Source organism: Oncorhynchus mykiss, chromosome 23, assembly GCF_013265735.2.
Source record: "Oncorhynchus mykiss isolate Arlee chromosome 23, USDA_OmykA_1.1, whole genome shotgun sequence".
Taxonomy (NCBI): domain Eukaryota; kingdom Metazoa; phylum Chordata; class Actinopteri; order Salmoniformes; family Salmonidae; genus Oncorhynchus; species Oncorhynchus mykiss.
In genome coordinates this window covers 3,097,869-3,123,314 of record NC_048587.1, presented here as the reverse complement: position 1 = coordinate 3,123,314, position 25,446 = coordinate 3,097,869, and the positions used below count along the sequence as shown (strand labels likewise).

Below are 25,446 nucleotides of genomic sequence, written 5' to 3'. Positions count from 1 at the left end.
TGGTGTTTAGGAGGAGAGCTGTAACTACTGACTGGCCAGAACCACTACTACCCAACAGTGTTTAGGAGGAGAACTGTAACTACTGACTGGCCAGAACCACTACTACCCAACAGTGTTTAGGAGAAGAACTGTAACTACTGACTGGCCAGGCATTAACCACTACTACCCAATGGTGTTTAGGAGGAGAGCTTTAACTACTGACTGGCCAGGCATTAGCCACTACTACCCAATGGCGCTTAGGAAGAGAGCTGAAACTACTGACTGGCCAGACATTAGCCACTACTACCCAACTAATCCTGGATGACCTATTCTTTGACACATTTGGATAAACCTGCTTATATCAAGCAATAGACAGTTTGTGGAAAGGTAAAAATAACACAGTGAAACTCCACTGAACAAAAATATTAGTAAAATGTGTAAAGTGTTGGTCCAATGTTTCATGAGCTGAAATTAAAGATCCCTGAAATTTTCCATATGCACTAAAAGCTTATTTCTCTAAAATTGTGTGGACAAATTTGTTTCCATCTTTGTTAGTGAGCATTTCTCCTTTGCCAAGATAATCCATCTACCTGACAGATGTGGCATTTCAAGAAGTTGATTCAACAGCATGACAATTACACAGGTGTACCTTGTGCTGGGGACAATGAAAGGCCACTCTAAAATGTGCGGTTTTGTGACACAACACAATGCCACAGATGTCTCAGGGTTTTGAGGGAGCCTGCAATTGGCATGCTGAATGCAGGAATGTCCACCATAGCTGTTGCCAGAGAATTACATTTTCATTTCCCTAGCATAAGCCACCCTCATAGTCTTTTTAGAGAATTAGGCAGTACGTCCAACTGGCCTCACAACCGCAGACCACGTGTATGGCGTTGTTTGGGCGAGCGGTTTGCTGATGTCAACGTTGTCAATTAAGTGCCCCATGGTGGCAGTGGGGTTATGGTGTGGGAAGGCATAAGCTACGGACAGTGAACACAATTGCGTTTTATCAATGGCAATTTGAATGCAGAGAGATACCATGACGAGATCCTGAGGCCCATTGTCGTGCCATTCATCCACCGCCATCACCTCATGTTTCAGCACGATAATGCACGGCCCCGTGTCGCAAGGATCTGTACACAGTTCCTGGAAGTTGAAAATGTCCCAGTTCATCCATGGCCTGCATACTCACCAGACATGTCACCCATTGAGCATGTTCGTGATGCTCTGAATTGACGTGTAGGACAGCGTGTTCCAGTTCCCACCAATATCCAGCAACTTCGCACTGCCATTGAAGAGGGGTGGGACAACATTCCACAGGCCACAATCAACAGCCTGATCAACTCTATGTGAAGGAGATGTGTCCCGCTGCATGAGGCAAATCGTGATCACACCACACTGGTTTTCTAATCCATGTACCTACCATTTTTTAAGGCATCTGTGACCAACTGATGCATATCTTTATTCCCAGTTGTGAAAATCCATAGACCTAAAGTGACTGATGTCCTTATATGAACTGTAACTCAGTAAAATGTTAGAAATCGTTGCATGTTACGTTTATATTTTTGTTCAGTATAAAACAGCTTGTGAGGCTTTCATTAGTTTCCCAATGAATAAAGCTGAAGCTGGGTTTCCCAAGTCGTTTGGCGCTAACTGCTCATGCTGAACAGCCAGCTAAACAGACGGCTCTGCAGCCAGCTAAACAAATGGCTCTGCAGCCAGCTAAACAGACGGCTCTCCAGCCAGCTAAACAGACAGCTCTGCAGCCAGCTAAACAGACGGCTCTGCAGCCAGCTAAACAGACGGATCTGCAGCCAGCTAAACAGACGGATCTGCAGCCTATCAGTGTTATAGGGTAGCAACCAGCTAAACAGACGGCTCTGCAGCCAGCTAAACAGATGGCTCTGCAGCCTATCAGTGTTATTGGGTAGCAGCAAACTAAACAGATGGCTCTGCAGCAACTTAAACAGACGGTTCTGCAGCATATCAGTGTTATTGGGTAACAGCAAGCTAAACAGACGGCTCTGTAGCCTATCTGTGTTATTGGGTAGCAGCAAGCTAAACAGACGGCTCTACAGTCTATCTGTGTTATTGGGTAGCAGCAAGCTAAACAGACGGCTCTACAGCCTATCTGTGTTATTGGGTAGCAGCAAGCTAAACAGACGGCTCTGCAGCCTATCTGTGTTATTGGGTAGCAGCAAGCTAAACAGATGGCTCTGTAGCCTATCTGTGTTATTGGGTAGCAGCAAGCTAAACAGACGGCTCTACAGCCTATCTGTGTTATTGGGTAGCAGCAAGCTAAACAGACGGCTCTGCAGCCTATCTGTGTTATTGGGTAGCAGCAAGCTAAACAGACGGCTCTGCAGCCTATCTGTGTTATTGGGTAGCAGCCAGCTGGTCACTTTCAACCCAGCCCCTATTGAATACACAGTGGGATATGGATAAAGTTGCACTTCCTAGTGCTTCCACTAGATGTCAACCATCTTTAGAAACTCAAATGAGGCTTCTACTGTGTTGTGGAGTTGGATTGGAGCTCTTTGAGTCAGTGGTCTGGCAGAGAGCCAGGTACTGGTCATGTGCATTTCACTTGATAGCGACCTGCGTTCCATGGCTTCTCTACAGATATAGGAATTATCTGGTTGGAACTTTATTGAAGATTTATGATAACAACATCCTAAAGATCGATTCTATACTTAGTTTGACAAGTTTCTTCGACCTGTAATATAACTTTTTGAAGTTTTCGTCCGATGTTCGGATGGACCTGCACAAGCGTTTGGATTTGTGTACTAAACGTGCTAACAAAAGTAGCTACTTCGACATATATAATGGACATTATCGAACAAATCAAGCATTTATTGTGGAACTAGGATTCCTGGGAGTGCATTCTGATGAAGATCGTCAAAGGAAAGGGAATATTTATAATGTGATTTCTGATTTCTGTTGACTCCAACATGGCGGATAATTTTATTTATTTTCTGAGCGTCGTCTCAGATTATTGCATGGTTTTCTTTTTCCGTAAAGTTTTTTAAAATCTGACACAGCGGTTGCATTAAGGAGAGGTACATCTATATTTCCAAGTCTAACAATTGTATTTATCGACATTTATAATGAGTATTTCTGTAAAATGATGTGGCTCTCTGCATTATCACCGAATGTTTTTGGAACTAATGAACGTAACGCGCCAATGTATACAGAGATTTTTTTTATATAAATATGAACTTTATCAAACAAAACATACATGTATTGTGTAACATGAAGTCCTATGAGTGTCATCTGATGAAGATCATCAAAGGTTAGTGATTAATTTTATCTCTATTTGTGCTTTTTGTGACTCCTCTCTTTGGCTGGAAAAAAATGGCTGTGTTTTTCTGTGAGTTGGTGGTGACCTAAAATAATCGTTTGTGGTGCTTTCGCTGTAAAGCCTATTTGAAATCGGACACTGTGGTGGGATTAATAACAAGATTACCTTTAAAATGGTATAAGATACATACATGTATGTTTGAGGAATTTTAATTATGAGATTTCTGTTGTTTAGAATTTGGCGCCCTGCATTCACTGGCTGTTGTCATATCGATCCCGTTAACGGGATTGCATCCCAAAGAAAAAAGCCAGTGAGGGAGATATGAGTCTCCAGTGATTTTTTTGCAGTTCGTTCCAGTCATTGGCAGCATTAGACACTAACCAGGAATTTCTGAAAACGCTGGACGCTAATGAGGAAGTTAATTTGACAACACTTGACAATAACTAGGAAGTTTTTCCAAAAACACTAGATACTAACCAGAAAGTTAACATGAAAACACTGGGCAACAACAAGGAAGTTACTGGACAATAACCAGGAAGTTAATATAAAAACACTGGATAATAACTAGGAGGTTATTATGAAAAGAATAGACACTAACCAGGAAATGATTAGGAAAACACTGAACACCAACTAGAAAGTTACTGGACACTAACTAGAAAGTTAATAAGCTAACCATGCAGTTATTATAAAAACACTAGGCACTAACCAAGAAGTTATTATGAAAACATTAGACACTAACCAGGAAGTTAAAATTAAAAACATGGACACTGATCAGGAAGTCATTATGAAAACACTGTACACTAATCAGAAAGTAAAAATGAAAACACTGGACTTACCAAAAGGGGTGTGTGTGTGTGTGTAGGATGGAGAACCAGAGTTTGTCTGATCAGGTGCTTTGGTCAGTAGAGGAGGTGTTGCGGTCCTCTCCGTTCTCCTATCAGGGCGCTCGCATCATCACAGGCCAGGAGGAGGGAGCCTTCGGCTGGGTCACTGTTAACTACCTGAGTGACCGACTGAAACAGGTGAGAACATTCTCTTTCGTGTTTAAACACTGCTCATCCATAATGTTTGCACCCCAGTAACGAATGCAGGGTATGGCTGGAAAACGTACCTCATTCCAGGGATGGAAGATGTAGCAGTACTCCACATTATCCCATTATCCAAAATGACAAAACAAAATTAAACGCTGCTAGTTTTAAAATGAAAGCGCTTTTTTCATCTTCATTCTAGACGAATATTAAAACAGCCCATGTAAATAATAAAATACTGTCAAGGAGGTGTGTAAACAGAACTCCTTAAAAATGTGGCAAGAACAGAAGTTGGGGTATGGAGGAGACAAAATACTGGTACCTACATATAAAACATGTTGCTTTACACTGTAATTGTTCATACAAACAAAACTAAACTGCCACTTATTAAAAGGAATGGAATGGTTTTCCATATTTCATCTGTGTTAACTGTGTTGGGGGCTGGCTAAGAACAAAGTTCATCTCAGAATGTTGCTTGTGGGGAAAGGGTCTGAATACTTAACAAAATGCCCTGTATCTTACCCAAGAAAAGCCTAAGAGCGAATGAAACTGCCCCTTTATCTCTGTAGGCAAGCTATCTGATGCTGTCTGGTCATAAAGAGTATGACATTGTTGCCGCCCATAGTGTTGAATGAAAGGGAAGACAGCTTGGATTTGACATCACAACCATCAAATCGCATTGAGAGCATACGTCATTGACAGAAACAACTTGAATTGTTGCATCTCGTTGTGTTGTTGTCCTGTGATGGCTGGCTAGCTAGCTAGCTAAAATTGTCCCTTTCCTAAATTAGCCATGGATGGAGATAGGGATATGGACTTGTGGTTTTACTTAGTTCTCTGTACTGGCCAATGATTATAACTGCGACTCTGATCCAACCATTAATTCACACATTGCTGTGCCCCCCTGGCCTGAGAGGATGGAAGTTCAATATGTAGCTAGATGTAGAAGGCTAATGTTAACTAGATAACGTTGGCCATGAAAGGAAGTTAGGCTAGCAAGCAAGCAATTTAGCCAGGTAGCCTAGAACAACAACACATAAAACTGTGTACTGTATGACAGAGTGATAGACTGTTTAGTCAACATGAGAGGAGGGTGGTGTTTCTCTACCAGTAGGGTGAGTCAACATGAGAGGAGGGTGGTGTTTCTCTACCAGTAGGGCGAGTCAACATGAGAGGAGGGTGGTGTTTATCTACCAGTAGGGTGAGTCAACATGACAGAGAGGAGGGTGGTGTTTCTCTACCAGTAGGGTGATTCAACATGACAGAGAGGAGGGTGGTGTTTCTCTACCAGTAGGGTGAGTCAACATGACAGAGAGGAGGGTGGTGTTTCTCTACCAGTAGGGTGAGTCAACATGACAGAGAGGAGGATGGTGTTTCTCTACCAGTAGGGTGAGTCAACATGACAGAGAGGAGGGTGGTGTTTCTCTACAAGTAGGGTGAGTCAACATGACAGAGAGGAGGATGGTGTTTCTCTACCAGTAGGGTGAGTCAACATGACAGAGAGGAGGGTGGTGTTTCTCTACCAGTAGGGTGAGTCAACATGACAGAGAGGAGGGTGGTGTTTCTCTACCAGTAGGGTGATTCAACATGACAGAGAGGAGGGTGGTGTTTCTCTACCAGTAGGGTGAGTCAACATGACAGAGAGGAGGGTGGTGTTTCTCTACCAGTAGGGTGAGTCAACATGACAGAGAGGAGGATGGTGTTTCTCTACCAGTAGGGTGAGTCAACATGACAGAGAGGAGGGTGGTGTTTCTCTACAAGTAGGGTGAGTCAACATGACAGAGAGGAGGATGGTGTTTCTCTACCAGTAGGGTGAGTCAACATGACAGAGAGGAGGGTGGTGTTTCTCTACCAGTAGGGTGAGTCAACATGACAGAGAGGAGGGTGGTGTTTCTCTACCAGTAGGTTGAGTCAACATGACAGAGAGGAGGGTGGTGTTTCTCTACCAGTAGGGTGAGTCAACATGACAGAGAGGAGGGTGGTGTTTCTCTACCAGTAGGGTGAGTCTTATTGTCTTATTGTCTACCAGTAGGGTGAGTCAACATGACAGAGAGGAGGATGGTGTTTCTCTACCAGTAGGGTGAGTCAACATGACAGAGAGGAGGGTGGTGTTTCTCTACCAGTAGGGTGAGTCTTATTGTCTTATTGTCTACCAGTAGGGTGAGTCAACATGACAGAGAGGAGGATGGTGTTTCTCTACCAGTAGGGTGAGTCAACATGACAGAGAGGAGGGTGGTGTTTCTCTACCAGTAGGGTGAGTCAACATGACAGAGAGGAGGGTGGTGTTTCTCTACCAGTAGGGTGAGTCAACATGACAGAGAGGAGGGTGGTGTTTCTCTACCAGTAGGTTGAGTCAACATGACAGAGAGGAGGATGGTGTTTCTCTACCAGTAGGGTGAGTCAACATGACAGAGAGGAGGGTGGTGTTTCTCTACCAGTAGGGTGAGTCAACATGACAGAGAGGAGGGTGGTGTTTCTCTACCAGTAGGGTGAGTCAACATGACAGAGAGGAGGGTGGTGTTTCTCTACCAGTAGGTTGAGTCAACATGACAGAGAGGAGGGTGGTATTTCTCTACCAGTAGGGTGAGTCAACATGACAGAGAGGAGGATGGTGTTTCTCTACCAGTAGGGTGAGTCAACATGACAGAGAGGAGGGTGGTGTTTCTCTACCAGTAGGGTGAGTCAACATGACAGAGAGGAGGATGGTGTTTCTCTACCAGTAGGGTGAGTCAACATGACAGAGAGGAGGATGGTGTTTCTCTACCAGTAGGTTGAGTCAACATGACAGAGAGGAGGGTGGTGTTTCTCTACCAGTAGGGTGAGTCAACATGACAGAGAGGAGGGTGGTGTTTCTCTACCAGTAGGGTGAGTCAACATGACAGAGAGGAGGATGGTGTTTCTCTACCAGTAGGGTGAGTCAACATGACAGAGAGGAGGGTGGTGTTTCTCTACCAGTAGGTTGAGTCAACATGACAGAGAGGAGGATGGTGTTTCTCTACCAGTAGGGTGAGTCTTATTGTCTTATTGTCTACCAGTAGGGTGAGTCTTATTGTCTACCAGTAGGTTGAGTCAACATGACAGAGAGGAGGATGGTGTTTCTCTACCAGTAGGGTGAGTCAACATGACAGAGAGGAGGGTGGTGTTTATCTACCAGTAGGGTGAGTCAACATGACAGAGAGGAGGATGGTGTTTCTCTACCAGTAGGGTGAGTCAACATGACAGAGAGGAGGGTGGTGTTTCTCTACCAGTAGGGTGAGTCAACATGACAGAGAGGAGAGTGGTGTTTCTCTACCAGTAGGGTGAGTCAACATGACATAGAGGAGGGTGGTGCTTCTCTACCAGTAGGGTGAGTCTTATTGTCTTATTGTCTACCAGTAGGGTGAGTCTTATTGTCTCGGCCTTTAGGCCACGGTCACAAGGCATATGAACTAACAGGTTATAGAGCAAACTGTGTGTGTGTGTGTGTGTGTGTGTGTGTGTGTGTGTGTGTGTGTGTGTGTGTGTGTGTGTTGCAGGGCTCAGGGACCACCGGAGCTCTTGACCTGGGCGGAGCCTCCACTCAGATCAGCTTTGTAGCCAATCAGGATGTGGCGGAGGAATCGGCGGAGAACGCTGTGACCTTCCGTCTGTATGGAAATGACTACTTCCTCTACACACACAGTTTCCTGTGCTACGGGAAAGACCAAGCGCTCAAACTGGCGCTTGCTCAGCAGACTCAGGTAATCTTGACCCCAGACCTCTAATCCTGATGTCTTACCTTTGATCCCTGGCTCATAACTCTGTGTGTCTGTCTGTGTTTCTGTCTGTCTGTGTCTGTCTGTCTGTCTGTCAGTCTGGGGACAGCTCAGTGCTAGACCCGTGTTTCCACCCAGGTTATAGTGTTGATCGAAGCTACTTTAGCGTGTACTCCAGCCCATGCGTCATGGCTGGGAAACCCCTCGTCTCCAGGGACAGTTTCACTCACGTAGGAGCAGGAAACGCATCATTGTGCCAGGAAGTAGTCAGAAGAATCTTCAACTTCAGTAGCTGCAGCTTCAGTCGCTGTTCTTTCAACAGGGTCTACCAGCCACCACTACAGGGGCCGTTTGGGGTGAGCTTAACTTTTACCCTAACCCTACATTCTTAGAAAAAAGGGTTCCAAAATGGTTTTTTCGGCTGTCCCTATAGGATAACCCTTTTTGGTTTCAGGTAGAACCTTCATGGAACCCAAAAGGGTTATACCTGGAACCAAAAAGGGTTCTTCAATGGGCACCTTCAACAGGGTCTTGTAAACCCCTGGTAACCCCTTCTGGGATTGAATGCAGAACACTTCTTAGTGATGAGAATGACAAGTTGTGAGAAAATTCTCAGAATCATCTGTCTTTTTAATTTAGCTGTCTCTTTCTGTATCTCTCTTTGTCTCCCTCTCTCTGTCTCTCTCTCCCTGTTTCTGTCTCTCTCGGTCTGTCTCTTCTCTCTCCCTCCCTGTCTGTCTCTTCTTTCTGTCTCTCGCTCTCTGTCTCTCTCTCTCCTTCTCTTTCTGTCTCTCTCTGTCTCTTCTCTCCCTCTTTATTTCTCTCTTGTCTCCTCTCTCCCTCCCTTTATTTCTCTCGTCTCACTTTTCTCTCTCCTCTTTCTTCTCTTCTCCTCTCTCTTCTCTGTCTCTCTCCTCTCTGTCTCTCTCTCAGGCATTCTCAGCATTCTACTTTGTGATGAACTTTCTGAACTTGACATCAGGCTCTCTGGAAAGCAGCAGGGAGAAGCTGGAGCGCTACTGTTCTAGACCCTGGACCCAGGTATATACACACACACACATGCTACTGTTCTAGACCCTGGACCCAGGTATATACACACACACATGCTACTGTTCTAGACCCTGGACCCAGGTATATACACACACACACACACACACACACATGCTTACTGTTCTACACCCTGGACCCAGGTATATACACACACACATGCTTACACATAATAAGACACGCACTCTACAGACACATGGGTTTTGTGTTGTAAATATGTGGTAGTAGAGTAGTGGCCTGAGGGAACACACGTAATGTGACAATTTTTTAAATGAAATATAAGGTTTTGTAATATTTTAAATTGTATATAACTACCGTAATGTTGCTGGACCCCAGGAAGAGTAGCTGCGGCCTTGGCAGGAACTAATGGGGATCCATAATAAACCCCAGGAAGAGTAGCTGCTGCCTTGGCAGGAACTAATGGGGATCCATAATAAACCCCAGGAAGAGTAGCTGCTGCCTTGGCAGGAACTAATGGGGATCCATAATAAACCCCAGGAAGAGTAGCTGCTGCCTTGACAGGAACTAATGGGGATCCATAATAAACCCCAGGAAGAGTAGCTGCTGCCTTGGCAGGAACTAATGGGGATCCATAATAAACCCCAGGAAGAGTAGCTGCTGCCTTGGCAGGAACTAATGGGGATCCATAATAAACCCCAGGAAGAGTAGCTGCTGCCTTGACAGGAACTAATGGGGATCCATAATAAACCCCAGGAAGAGTAGCTGCTGCCTTGGCAGGAACTAATGGGGATTCATAATAAACCCCAGGAAGAGTAGCGGCTGCCTTGACAGGAACTAATGGGGATCCATAATAAACCCCAGGAAGTGTAGCTGCTGCCTTGGCAGGAACTAATGGGGATCCATAATAAACCCCAGGAAGTGTAGCTGCTGCCTTGGCAGGAACTAATGGGGATCCATAATAAACCCCAGGAAGAGTAGCTGCTGCCTTGGCAGGAACTAATGGGGATCCATAATAAACACCAGGAAGAGTAGCTGCTACCTCGGCAGGAACTAATGGGGATCCATAATAAACCCCAGGAAGAGTAGCTGCTGCCTTGGCAGGAACTAATGGGGATCCATAATAAACCCCAGGAAGAGTAGCTGCTACCTCGGCAGGAACTAATGGGGATCCATAATAAACCCCAGGAAGAGTAGCTGCTGCCTTGGCAGGAACTAATGGGGATCCATAATAAACACCAGGAAGAGTAGCTGCTACCTCGGCAGGAACTAATGGGGATCCTTAATTAATACAAATACATACACATATAAGCACACATGCACTTTCTCCCAGTCACACTCCTCACTACACTCGATGTGTAATGTGTGTGTGCAGATCAAACAGCAGCACCCTGATGTGAAGGAGAAGTATCTGGCAGAGTATTGTTTCTCTGGGAGCTACATCCTGTCTCTACTGACTGACGGATACAACTTCACCTCAGATACATGGACAGACATCACGTTCATCAAGAAGGTCAGACACACACCTGGCAATATAAACAGGCCTGTATGAACATGTTATCTGTATTGATAGCTGGTGACTGTTAAGAGTTATGTTATGTTGTTAGTAGTTAAATATGCATTAATGTCACACTATCAGTCTTCAAGTTTCACTGTTTTATTGTCACGTGTACAAGTACAGTGAAATGCCTTTTGGGCTGTTTTCCCAACAATGCAGTAATCAATATCAGTATAGTACCACACAATAGACTAAAGTAGAACAAAAACACAGTAGAAATCAGAAGAACATGATAAAGAAAGTATACTATATGCAGGGTCAGTACCATATTAACAATGTACAGGGATACTGGAGTGATCGAGGTAGAAATTTATACCAAGATGGCATAGCAATCAGACGTCCTTTGTCCTCGGCTTGTCGTGTCCCGTGTATATATATATTTACATCTTTATTCGCATATCTTTTATATATTTTCTTTTCCAAAAACTCAACTTCAAAACACTCTCCTGCTCCACTCCAGCAGGTATATTTCACTGGTCACCCCCAAAGTCAATTCCTCCTTTGGCCTCCTTTCCTTCCAGTTCTCTGCTGCCAATGACTGGAACGAATTGCAAAAATCACTGAAGCTGGAGTCTTATATCTCCCTCACTAACTTTAATTAAGCATCAGTTGTCAGAGCAGCTAACCGTTCATTGCACCTGTACACAGCCCATCTGTAGCCCACCCAACTACCTCATCTCCATATTGTTCTTTATTTTTTGCTCATTTGCACCCCAGTATCTCTACTTGCACATTCATCTTCTGCACATCTATCACTCCAGTGTTCAATTGCTAAATTGTAATTATTTCGCCACTATGGCCTATTTATTGCCTTACCTCCCTAATCTTACTACATTTGCACACACTGTACGTACGTTTGTTTATCTCGTGTAACTCTGTTGTTTGTGTCGCACTGCTTTGCTTTATCTTGGCCGGGTCGCAGTTGTAAATGAGAACTTGTTCTCAACTGTCCTACCTGGTTAAATAATCAACTCAAATTTCAAATCAAATCACATTTATTTATATAGCCCTTCGTACATCAGCTGATATCTCAAAGTGCTGTACAGAAACCCAGCCTAAAACCCCAAACAGCAAGCAATGCAGGTGTAGAAGCACGGTGGCTAGGAAAAACTCCCTAGAAAGGCCAAAACCTAGGAAGAAACCTAGAGAGGAACCAGGCTATGTGGGGTGGTCAGTCCTCTTCTGGCTGTGCCGGGTGGAGATTATAACAGAACATGGCCAAGATGTTCAAATGTTCATAAATGACCAGCATGGTCGAATAATAATAAGGCAGAACAGTTTAAACTGGAGCAGCAGCACGGTCAGGTGGACTGGGGACAGCAAGGAGTCATCATGTCAGGTATTCCTGGGGCATGGTCCTAGGGCTCAGGTCCTCCTGAGAGAGAGAAAGAAAGAGAGAATTAGAGAGAGCATATGTGGGATGGCCAGTCCTCTTTTGGCTGTGCCGGGTGGAGATTAAATAAAGGTTCAATTAAAAAAACACAGGTACACCTTGTGCTGGGGAGAATAAAAGACCAATCTAAAATATGCAGTTTTGCCACACAACACAATGCCACAGATGTCTCAAGTTTTGAGGAAGCGTGCAATTGGCATGCGACTGCAGGAATGTCCACCAGAGCTGTTGCCAGATAATTGAATGTTAATTTCAAATCAAAATCATCAAATCAAATCAAATTTTATTTGTCACCTACACATGGTTAGCAGATGTTAATGAGAGTGTAGCAAAATGCTTGTGCTTCTAGTTCCGACAATGCAGTAATATCCAACAAGTAATCTAACCTAACAATTTCACAACAACTACCTTATACACAGTGTAAAGGAATGAATAAGAATATGTACATAAAAATATATGAATGAGTGACGGCCGAACGGCATAGGCAAGATGCAGTAGATGGTATACAGTATATACAGAGTACAGTATACACATATGAGATGAGTAATGTAGGTTATGTAAACATTATATAAAGTAGCATTGTTTAAAGTGGCTAGTGATACATTTATTACATCAATTTTTTATCATTAAAGTGGCTGGAGTTGAGTCAGCATGTTGGCAGCAGGCACTCAATGTTAGTGATGGCTGTTTAACAGTCTGATGGCCTTGAGATAGAAGCTGTTTTTCAGTCTCTCGGTCCACGCTATGATGCACTTGTACTGACCTCGCCTTCTTGATGATAGCGGGGTGAACAGGCAGTGGCTCGGGTTGTTGTTGTCCTTGATGACTTGTCTTGATGACTCTTTTTGGCCTTTCTGTGACATCGGGTGGTGTAGGTGTCCTAGAGGGCAGGTAGTTTGTGATGCGTTGTGAAGACCTCACTACCCTCTGGAGAGCCTTCGGTTGTGGGCGGAACAGTTGCCGTACCAGGCGGTGATACAGCCCGACAGGATGCTCTCGATTGTGCATCTGTAAACGTTTGTGGGTGTTTTTGGTGACAAGCCAAATTTCTTCAGCCTTCTGAGGTTGAAGAGGCGCTGCTGAGCCTTCTTCACCACGCTGTCTGTGTGGGTGGACCATTTCAGTTTGTCCGTGATGTGTACGCCAAGGAACTTAAAACTTTCCACCCTCTCCACTACTGTCCCGTCGATGTGGATAGGGGGCTGCTCCCTCTGCTGTTTCCTGAAGTCCACAACCATCTCTTTTGTTTTGTTGACATTGAGTGTTAGGTTATTTCCTGACACCACACTCCGAGGGCCCTCACCTTCTCCCTGTAGGCCGCATCGTCGTTGTTGATAATCAAGCCTACCACTGTAGTGTCGTCTGCAAACTTGATGATTGAGTTGGAGGCGTGCATGGCCACGCAGTCATGGGTGAACATACAGGAGAGTACAGGAGAGGGCTGAGAACGTATCCTTGTGGTGCCCCATTTTTGAGGATCAGCGGGGTGGAGATGTTGTTACCTACCCTCACCACCTGGGGGCGGCCAGTCAGGAAGTCCAGGACCCAGTTGCACAGGGCGGGGTCGAGACCCAGAGCTTAATGACGTGTTTGTAGGGTACTATGGTGTTAAATGCTGAGCTGTGGTCGATGAACAGCATTCTTACATAGGTATTCCTCTTGTCCAGATGGGTTAGGGCAGTGTCCAGTGTGATTGCGATTGTGTCGTCTGTGGACCTATTGGGGCGGTAAGCAAATTAGAGTGGGTCTAGGGTGTCAGGTAAAGGTGGAGGTGATATGGTCCTTGACTAGTCTCTCAAAGCACTTCATGATGACGGAAGTGAGTGCTTGTCATTTAGCTCAGTTACCGTCGCTTTCTTGGGAACAGGAACAATGGTGGCCCTCTTGAAGCATGTGGGAACAGCAGACTGGGACAAGGATTGATTGAATATGTCCGTAAACACACCAGCCAGCACCAGGACGCGGCTCGGGATGCCGTCTGGGCCGGCAGCCTTGCAAGGGTTAACACGTTTAAATGTTTTACTCACATTGGCTGCAGTGAAGGATAGCCTGCAAGTTTTTGTAGCGGGACATGACAGTGGCACTGTATTTCCCTCAAAGCGAGCAAAGAAGTTTTCCAGTTTGTCTGGGAGCAAGACATCCTGGTACGCGACGGGGCCGGATTTCCTTTTGTAGTCCGTGATGGACTGTAGATCCTGCCACATACCTCTCGTGTCTGAGCCGTTGAATTGCGACTCTACTTTGTCTCTATACTGACGCTTAGCTTGTTTTATTGCCTTGCGGAGGGAATACACTGTTTGTATCCGGTCATGTTTCCGGTCACCTTGCCATGATTAAAAGCAGTGGTTCGCACTTTCAGTTTTGCGCGAATGCTGCCTTCAATCCACGGTTTCTGGTTGGGGAATGTTTTAATACACGCTGTGGGTACAACATCACCGATGCCCTTGCTAATAAAGTCCCTCACCAAATTAGCGTATTCATCAGTGTTGTTGTTCGACGCTATGCGAAATATATCCCAGTCCACATTATCGAAGCAATCTTGAAGCGTGGAATCCGATTGGTCAGACCAGCGTTGAACAGACCTGGCGCTTCCTCTTTTAGTTTTAGTCTATAGGCTGGGAGCAACAAAATGGAGTCGTGGTCAGATTTTCCAAAAGGAGGGCAGGGGAGGGCTTTATATGCGCCACAGAAGTTAGAATAACAACGATCCAGGGTTTTGCCAGCCCGTGTTGCGCATTCGATATGCTGATAAAAATGTAGGGATCCTTGTTTTCAGATCAGCCTTGTTAAAATCCCCAGCTACAATAAATGCAGTCTCAGGATATGTGGTTTCCAGTTTACATAGAGTCAAATGAAGTTCTTTCAGGGCCGTCGAAGTGTCTGCTTGGGGGGGGGGGGGGTATACACGACTGTGATTATGATCAAAGAGAATTCTCTTGGTAGATAATGTGGTCGGCATTTGATTGTAAGGAATTCTAAGTCAGGTGAACAAAAGGACTTAAGTTCCTGTATGTTGTTATGATCACACCATGACTCGTTAATCATAAGGCATACCCCCCTGCCCTTCTTACCAGAGAGATGTTTGTTTCTGTCAGCGCGGTGCGTGAAGAAACCAGGTGGCTGTACTGACTCTGATAACGTATCCAGAGTGAGCCATGTTTCCGTGAAACAAAGAACGTTAGTCTCTGATGTCTCTCTGGAAGGCAACCTTGCTCGGATTTCGTATACCTTGTTGTCAAGTGACTGGACATTGGCGAGTAGTATGCTCGGGAGCGGTGCGCGATTTTCCTGACCAGAAGACCGCTCCGTCAGCCCCTTCTGCGGCGCCGTTGTTTTGGGTCGCCGGCTGGGATCCTATCCATTGTCCTGGGTGGCGGACCAAACAGAGCATCCGCTTTGTGAAAGTTGTATTCCTGGTCGTAATGTTGGTGAGTTGACGTTGCTCTTATATCAAATAGTTCCTCCCGACAGTATGTAATAAAACCTAAGATTTCCTGGGGTTGCAATGTAAGAAATAACACATTAAAAAAATATGCGAAGCGAGGTGGCCGTCTCTGTCGGCGCCAGAAGTCATAACTCCATCATTTCTCTAACATAAGCTGCCTTCGTCGTTTTCAAGGATTTGGCAGTACGTCCGGCCTCACAACCGCAGACCACATGTATGGCGTCACATGGACGAGCAGTTTGCTGATGTCAACGTTGTGAACAGAGTGCCACATGGTGGTGGTGGAGTTATGGTGTAAGCAGGTATAAGCTACGGACAGCGAACACAATTGCATTTATCAATGGCAATTTGAATGCAGAGATACCGTGACGAGTTCCTGAGGCCCATGGAACATCACCTCATATTTCAGCATGATAAAGCACCACCTCATGTCGCAAGGAACTGTACACAGTTCCTAGAAGCTGAAAATGTCCTAGTTCTTCCCTGGCCTACATACTCACCAGACATGTCACCCATTAAGCATGTTTGGGATGCTCTGGATCGACGTGTACGACAGCATGTTCCAGTTCCCGACAAATATACAACATCTTTGCACAGCCATCGAAGATGAGTGGGACCACATTCCACAGGCCACAATCCCTGATCAACTCTATGTGAAGGAGATGTGTCACGCTGTATGAGGCAGATGGCGGTCACATCAGGTACTGACTGGTTTTCTGATCCTCTTCCCTACCCTTTCTTATTAAGGTATCTTTGACCAACAGATGCATATCTGTACTCCCAGTTATGTGAAATCCATAGATTAGGGACTAATGAATTCATTAATTATATGAACTGTAACTCAGTAAAATCTTTGAAATTGTTGCATGTTGCATTTATATTTCTGTTCAGCATTTATCCTGAATCTGGTAATGAATGGTGTGGCTGTTGAACAAGTTGAGGAGACTAAATTACTTGGGGTTACCTTAGATTTAATCTTTTGACCATGATAGTTTACAATGGTTGTAAAGATGGGGCCTCCCGGGTGGCGCAGTGGTCTAGGGCATCGCAGCGCTAGCTGTACCACCAGAGATTCTGGGATCTCGCCCAGGCTCTGTCGCAGCCGGCTGCGACCGGGAGGTCCATGGGGCGGCACACAATTGGCCTAACGTCGTCCGGGTTTGCGAGGGTTTGGTCGGTAGTGATATCCTTGTCTCATCGCCCACTAGCGACTCTTGTGGTGGGCCAGGCGCAGTGCACGCTAACCAGGTCGCCAGGTGCACAGTGTTTCCTCCAACACATTGGTGCGGCTGGCTTCCGGGTTGGATGCGTGCTGTGTTAAGAAGCAGTGCAGCTTGGTTGGGTTGTGTTTCGGAGGATGCATGGCTTTCGACCTTCATCTCCCGAGCCCGTACGGGAGTTGTAGCGATGAGACAAGATAGTAACTATTAACGATTGGATACCACGAAATTAGGGCGAAATGGGGACTAAAAAATAAATTTAAAAAAGATGCTCAGATTTCTTGACACCACACTCCTAAAGCAGGTCCTGCGGCCTCTAGTTTGATCTTATCTTGATTATTGTCCAGTCATGTGGTCAAGTGCTCCAAAGAAACACCTAGTTAAGCTGTAGCTGGCCCAGAACAAAGGCACGTCTTGCTCTTCATTGTAATCAGAGGGCTGATATAAATACTATGCATGCCAGTCTCACTTGGCTCAGAGTTGAGGAGAGACTGACTGCATCACTTCTTCTTTTTATAAGAAACAATGTGTTGAAAATCCCAAATTGTTTGCATAATCAACTTACACACAGCTCTGACACACACACTTACCCCACCAGAGGTGTTTTGACAGTCCTCTTGTCACGCCCTGACCTGAGTATTCTTTGTTTTCTTTATATACACTGCTCAAAAAAATAAAGGGAACACTTAAACAACACAATGTAACTCCAAGTCAATCACACTTCTGTGAAATCAAACTGTCCACTTAGGAAGCAACACTGATTGACAATACATTTCACATGCTGTTGTGCAAATGGAATAGACAACAGGTGAAAATTATAGACATTTAGCAAGACACCTCCAATAAAGTAGTGGTTCTGCAGGTGGGGACCACAGACCACTTCTCAGTTCCTATGCTTCCTGGCTGATGTTTTGGTCACTTTTGAATGCTGGCGGTGCTTTGACTCTAGTGGTAGCATGAGACGGAGTCTACAACCCACACAAGTGGCTCAGCTAGTGCAGCTCATCCAGGATGGCACATCAATGCGAGATGTGGCAAGAAGGTTTGCTGTGTCTGTCAGCGTAGTGTCCAGAGCATGGAGGCGATACCAGGAGACAGGCCAGTACATCAGGAGACGTGGAGGAGGCCGTAGGAGGGCAACAACCCAGCAGCAGGACCGCTACCTCCGCCTTTGTGCAAGGAGGAGCACTGCCAGAGCCCTGCAAAATGACCTACAGCAGGCCACAAATGTGCATGTGTCTGCTCAAACGGTCAGAAACAGACTCCATGAGGGTGGTATGAGGGTCCGACGTCCACAGGTGGGGGTTGTGCTTACAGCCAAACACCATGCAGGACGTTAGGCATTTGCCAGAGAACACCAAGATTGGCAAATTCGCCACTGGCGCCCTGTGCTCTTCACAGATGAAAGCAGGTTCACACTGAGCACATGTGACAGACGTGACAGTCTGGAGACACCATGGAGAACATTCTGTTGCCTGCAACATCCTCCAGCATGACAGGTGTGGTGGTGGGTCAGTCATGGTGTGGGGTGGTATTTCTTTGGGGGGCCGCACAGCCCTCCATGTGCTCGCCAGAGGTAGCCTGACTGCCATTAGGTACCGAGATGAGATCCTCAGACCCCTTGTGAGTCCATATGCGGGTGTGGTTGGCCCTGGGTTCCTCCTACTGCAAGACAATGCTAGACCTCATGTGGCTGGAGTGTGTCAGCAGTTCCTGCAAGAGGAAGGCATTGATGCTATGGACTGGCCCGCCCGTTCCCCAGACCTGAATCCAATTCAGCACACCTAGGACATCATGTCTTGCTCCATCCACCAACGCCACGTTGCACCACAGACTGTCCAGGAGTTGGCGGATGCTTTAGTCCAGGTCTGGGAGGAGATCCCTCAGGAGACCATCCGCCACCTCATCAGGAGCATGCCCAGGCATTGTAGGGAGGTCATACAGGCACGTGGAGGCCACACACACTACTGAGCCTCATTTTGACTTGTTTTAAGGACATTACATCAAAGTTGGATCAGCCTGTAGTGTGGTTTTCCACTTTGATTTTGAGTGTGACTCCAAATCCAGACCTCCATGGGTTGATAAATTTGATTTCCATTGATAATTTGTGTGTGATTTTGTTGTCAGCACATTCAACTATGTAAAGAAAAAAGTATTTAATAAGAATATTTATTCATTCAGATCTAGGATGTGTTATTTTAGTGTTCCCTTTATTTTTTGGAGCAGTGTATTTTGGTTAGGTCAGGGTGTGACATGGGTGATGTATTTGTTTTGTACTGTCTAGGGGTTTTGTAGGTTTATGGGGTTGTTTACCATTGAGGTGTTTATGTATGTCTATGGTTGCCTAGATTGGTTCTCAATTAGAGGCAGTTGCCTGTGTCTGCACATTTAGATTATATAGCGTCACCGTCGTTTGTTGTTTTGTAAGTTTGTTTCAGTGTTCTTTCTTCATTAAATATAGAACATGTATTCATATCACCCTGCGCCTTGGTCTCCTCACTACGACGATCGTGACACCTCTAATCCAGGACAAATTCCGTAAAGCGTACAGTATTATATAGAGCCCTTATTGCATGGAACTTCCTTTATATATACTTCCTCTATATAGGGAATAGGGCTCTGGTCAACAGTAGTGTTCTATATAGGGCTCTGGTCAACAAAATCAAATCAAATGTATTTATATAGCCCTTCGTACATCAGCTGATATCTAAAAGTGCTATACAGAATCCCAGCCTAAAACCCCAAACAGCAAGCAATGCAGGTGTAGAAGCACGGTGGCTAGGAAAAACTCCCTAGAAAGGCCAAAACCTAGGAAGAAACCTAGAGAGGAACCAGGCTATGTGGGGTGGCCAGTCCTCTTCTGGCTGTGCCGGGTGGAGATTATAACAGAACATGGCCAAGATGTTCAAATGTTCATAAATGACCAGCATGGTCCAATAATAATAAGGCAGAACAGTTGAAACTGGAGCAGCAGCACGGCCAGGTGGACTGGGGACAGCAAGGAGTCATCATGTCAGGTAGTCCTGAGGCATGGTCCTAGGGCTCAGGTCCTCAGAGAGAGAGAAAGAAAGAGAGAGTTAGAGAGAGCATATGTGGGATTCACACAGGACACTGAATAGGACAGGAGAAGTACTCCAGATATAACAAACTGACCCTAGCCCCCCGACACATAAACTAATGCAGCATAAATACTGGAGGCTGAGACAGGAGGGGTCAGGAGACACTGTGGCCCCATCCGAGGACACCCCCGGACAGGGCCAAACAGGAAGGATATAACCCCACCCAATTTGCCAAAGCACAGCCCCCACACCACTAGAGGGATATCTTCAACCACCAACTTACCATCCTGAGAAGAGGCTGAGTATAGCCCACAAAGATCTCCGCCACTGCACAACCCAAGGGGGGGCGCCAACCCAGACAGGATGACCACATCAGTGACTCAACCCACTCAGGTGACACACCCCTCCCAGGGACGGTATGAGAGAGCCCCAGTAAGCCAGTGACTCAGCCCCTGTAATAGAGTTAGAGGCAGAGAATCCCAGTGGAAAGAGGGGAACCGGCCAGGCAGAGACAGCAAGGGCGGTTCGTTGCTCCAGAGCCTTTCCGTTCACCTTCCCACTCCTGGGCCAGACTACACTCAATCATATGACCCACTGAAGAGATGAGTCTTCAGTAAAGACTTAAAAGGTTGAGACCGAGTTTGCGTCTCTGACATGGGTAGGCAGACCGTTCCATAAAAATGGAGCTCTATAGGAGAAAGCCCTGCCTCCAGCTGTTTGCTTAGAAATTCTAGGGACAATTAAATGAAATCAAATTTTATTTGTCACATACACATGGTTAGCAGATGTTAATGCGAGTGTAGCGAAATGCTTGTGCTTCACAATTAGGAGGCCTGCGTCTTGTGAACGTAGCGTACGTGTAGGTATGTACGGCAGGACCAAATCAGAGAGATAGGTAGGAGCAAGCCCATGTAATGCTTTGTAGGTTAGCAGTAAAACCTTGAAATCAGCCCTTGCTTTGACAGGAAGCCAGTGTAGGGAGGCTAGCACTGGAGTAATATGATACATTTTGTTGGTTCTAGTCAGGATTCTAGCAGCCGTATTTAGCACTAACTGAAGTTGATTTAGTGCCTTATCCGGGTAGCCGGAAAGTAGAGCATTGCAGTAGTCTAACCTAGAACTTACAAAAGCATGGATTAATTTTTCTGCATCATTTTTGGACAGAAAGTTTCAGATTTTTGCAATGTTACGTAGATGGAAAAAAGCTGTCCTTGAAATGGTCTTGATATGTTCTTCAAAAGAGAGATCAGGATCCAGAGTAACGCCGAGGTCCTTCACAGTTTTATTTGAGACGACTGTACAACCATTAAGATTAATTGTCAGATTCAACAGAAGATCTCTTTGTTTCTTGGGACCTAGAACAAGCATCTCTGTTTTGTCCGAGTTTAAAAGTAGAAAGTTTGCAGCCATCCACTTCCTTATGTCTGAAACACATGCTTCTAGCGAGGGCAATTTTGGGGCTTCACCATGTTTCATTGAAATGTACAGCTAATGTGTCATCCGCATAGCAGTGAAAGTTAACATTATGTTTTCGAATGACATCCCCAAGAGGTCAAATGTATAGTGAAAACAATAGTGGTCCTAAAACGGAACCTTGAGGAACACCGAAATTTACAGTTGATTTGTCAGAGGACAAACCATTCACAGAGACAAACTGATATCTTTCCCGACAGATAAGATCTAAACCAGGCCAGAACTTGTCCGTGTAGACCAATTTGGGTTTCCAATCTCTCCAAAAGAATGTGGTGATCGATGGTATCAAAAGCAGCACTAAGGTCTAGGAGGACGAGGACAGATGCAGAGCCTCGTCATTTACCACCTTCACAAGTGCAGTCTCAGTGCTATGATGGGGTCTAAAACCAGACTGAAGCATTTCGTATACATTGTTTGTCTTCAGGAAGGCAGTGAGTTGCTGCGCAACAGCCTTTTCTAAAATGTTTGAGAGGAATGGAAGATTCGATATAGGCCGATAGTTTTTGATGTTTTCTGGGTCAAGGTTTGGCTTTTTCAAGAGAGGCTTTATTACTGCCACTTTTAGTGAGTTTGGTACACATCCGGTGGATAGAGAGCCGTTTATTATGTTCAACATAGGAGGGCCAAGCACAGGAAGCAGCTCTTTCAGTAGTTTAGTTGGAATAGGGTCCAGTATACAGCTTGATGTTTTAGAGGCCATGATTATTTTCATCATTGTGTCAGTAGTGCACCATACAGTAGTGCACCATACACACACTTACCCCACCAGAGGTCTTCTCACAGTCCTCTAATCCAGAACAAATTCCATAAAGCGTACAGTAATATATAGAGCCATAATTGCATCTCATATTGCTCAAATAAACAGAAAACCTGGTTTCAAAAAACAGATAAAGCAACACCTCATGGCGCAACGCCGCTCCCCTATTAGACCCAGATAGTTTGTGTGTATGTAGTGATATGTAGGCTGTGTGTGCCTTTTTTAAATTGATTTAGTTCTGTCCATGTAGTTCATGGTTTGTGTGGACCCCAGGAAGAGTAGCTGCTGCTTTTGCAACAGCTAATGGGGATCCTAATAAAATACCAAAATACCAATCATTTAGATTCAATATCATGACCTAAACAATGTTCTCTTGACTTTCTGAAATATATCTTCAACACTGACTGTGATGTGTGCGTGTGCGTGTGTGCTTGCGTGTGTGTGTGCGTGTGTGTAGATTTCAGGTAGTGATGCAGGTTGGACGTTGGGCTACATGCTGAATCTGACCAATATGATTCCAGCCGAGGCTCCAGACACTCCTCCTCTTCCTCACGCCGGCTACGTCACCCTCCTCTTCTTCATCTCTCTTCTCCTCTTCTTCCTCCTCTTCCTCTGTTTCCGATTCCTGAGGCCGCGCCGCAACTCCCAGACACAGATGATATAGACACGCTGGACACCATAAGGACACTGTGTGTGTGTGTGTGTGTGTGTGTGAACTATGTGAACATGATGTTTATAAAATGTATCTCATGTTGTCATGCTTCTTATTCTCCAGTAAAGTTCAGATGTATAAAACAAACTGTCATTTACTGTCTCTTTGAAAGAATGTTCGAATTAAATACTCACCTGACATATTCAAATGATGTAAAAATTACGGATTGACTATATGAACAGGTTTATAAAAGGTGTATAACAGGTTTATTACAGGTTTGTGTTGGCTATATGAACAGGTTTATAAAATATTTATAACAGGTTTATAACAGGATTATAACAGGTTTGTATTGACTATATGAACAGATTTATAGCAGGTTTGTATTGACTATATGAACAGGTTTATAACAGGTTTGTATTGACTATATGAACAGGTTTATAACAGGATTGTATTGACTATATGAACAGGTTTATTGCAGGTTTGTATTGACTATATTAACAGGTTTATAAAAGGTGTATAACAGGTGTATAACAGGTTTATAACAGGTTTATTGCAGGTTTGTGTTGACTATATGAACAGGATTATAACAGGTTTGTATTGACTATATGAACAGGTTTATAACAGGATTGTATTGACTATATGAACAGGTTTATAACAGGATTGTATTGACTAAATGAACATGTTTATAACAGGATTGTATTGACTATATGAACAGGTTTGTATTGACTATATGAACAGGTTTGTATTGACTATATGAACAGCTTTATAGCAGGTTTGTGTTGACTATATGAACAGGATTATAACAGGTTTGTATTGACTATATGAACAGGTTTATAACAGGATTGTATTGACTAAATGAACAGGTTTATAACAGGATTGTATTGACTATATGAACAGGATTGTATTGACTATATGAACAGGTTTATAGCAGGTTTGTATTGACTTTATGAACAGGTTTATAACAGGATTGTATTGACTATATGAACAGGTTTATAACAGGATTGTATTGACTAAATGAACAGGTTTATAACAGGATTGTATTGACTATATGAACAGGATTGTATTGACTATATGAACAGGATTATAACATGTTTGTATTGACTTTATGAACAGGTTTATAACAGGATTGTATTGACTATATGAACAGGTTTATAGCAGGTTTGTATTGACTATATGAACAGATTTTAACAGGTTTACAACAGGATTATAACAGGATTGTATTGACTATATGAACAGGTTTATAACAGGATTGTATTGACTATTTGAACAGGTTTATAGCAGGTTTGTATTGAATATATGAACAGATTTTAACAGGTTTATAATATATTTACAACAGTTTTGTTTTGGCAGCTTTAGAGCAGGTTTGTACTGACTTCATAAGACGTTTATAATAGGTTTACAATGTGTTCATATTTTGTATGTGAACAGGTTTATAAGAGGTTTATTTTATTTATTATGGATCCCCATTAGTTCCTGACAAGGCAGCAGCTACTCTTCCTGGGGTTTAGTATGGATCCCCATTAGTTCCTGCTAAGGAAGCTGCTACTCTTCCTGGGGTTTATTATGGATCCCCATTAGTTCCTGCCAAGGCAGCAGCTACTCTTCCTGGGGTTTATTATGGATCCCCATTAGTTCCTGCCAAGTCAGCAGCTACTCTCCCTGCTACGGTATAGAACAGAAACATTACCTCATTCTCTGGAATGCTCTTTAGGTTTTTTCACCCAAAGACATCGTAAATCTCCTGTCAGCGTTATCTCCCAGAAGCCCACCCTCAGTAGAACACACAATAGTTAACAAAATACTATATTCTGTCAAATAAAACAACCCTTATAATGCAATACAGGTTTGTGTTGCCTTAATGAAGAGGTTTATAACAGGTTTGTATTGACTATATGAACAGGTTTATAACAGGTTTGTATTGACTTAATGAAGAGGTTTATAACAGGTTTGTATTGACTATATGAACAGGTTTATAACAGGTTTGTATTGACTATATGAACAGGTTTATAACAGGTTTGTATTGACTTTATGAACAGGTTTATAACAGGTTTGTATTGACTATATGAACAGGTTTATAACAGGATTGTATTGACTATATGAACAGGTTTATAACAGGTTTGTATTGACTATATGAACAGGTTTATAACAGGGTTTTATTGACTAAATGAACAGGTTTGTATTGACTATATGAACAGGTTTATAGCAGGTTTATAGCAGGTTTGTATTGACTATATGAACACCTTTACAACATGTTTATAATTGATTTATGAAATGTGTGTATTGCCTATACGAACAGGTTTATAACAGGTTTATAACAGGTTTGTATTGACTATATGAACAGGTTTATAACAGGTTTGTATTGACTATATGAACAGGTTTATAACAGGTTTGTATTTACTATATGAACAGGTTCATAAACAGGTTTGTATTGACTATATGAGCAGGTTAAAACTTATTATGGCTCAAATCCTGTAGGTGTCTGTATGTCTCTCTGTTTCACTCTCTCTTTGTGTATTGACCTCTCTTTTGTTTGAGCACCTCCATATCACTTTGTCATCACCTGTGAGTATTGTTTTTGGTTATGGTGTTTGTTTGTTTGCTGGTGGGAAAAGGGGGAACCAAGACAAGTCGCCCATGGGCATACACTACCCGTAGGTAAACTTTGTTAAATACACTAGTTAGAACTGGGCGGACCACCCACTGTATTTTTGGTTAGTTAGTTAGCTGTTGTTGAAATAGGCTAGTCTAGCTTAGGGGTGTTTTGGATGCTTATTGGTCCTTTCGTTGGGTCTACCTCAGCCCCTTTTCCTGCTCCCCCCATTACCGTGTGTTTTCCAATAAA

At 44.1% G+C, this 25,446-nt stretch overlaps 1 protein-coding gene across 2 annotated transcripts in view; it reads left to right on the top strand.

Moving 5' to 3' along the window:
• The window catches only part of LOC110518781 (ectonucleoside triphosphate diphosphohydrolase 1), a 72,223-nt gene extending 49,472 nt beyond the window's left edge, over window positions 1–22,751 (top strand). The window contains exons 5-10 of one of the 2 annotated variants that reach the window (XM_036959855.1): window positions 4,143–4,302; window positions 7,824–8,027; window positions 8,141–8,398; window positions 8,976–9,083; window positions 10,423–10,560; window positions 22,410–22,751. In XM_036959855.1, coding sequence (XP_036815750.1) covers window positions 4,143–4,302; window positions 7,824–8,027; window positions 8,141–8,398; window positions 8,976–9,083; window positions 10,423–10,560; window positions 22,410–22,616 — 1,075 coding nt within the window. In that variant the 3' untranslated portion in view covers window positions 22,617–22,751. The remainder of the gene's footprint in view (window positions 1–4,142; window positions 4,303–7,823; window positions 8,028–8,140; window positions 8,399–8,975; window positions 9,084–10,422; window positions 10,561–22,409) is intronic. The other variant, XM_036959856.1, reaches the window with a different exon arrangement.
• The last annotated feature ends 2,695 nt before the right edge of the window (window positions 22,752–25,446 follow it).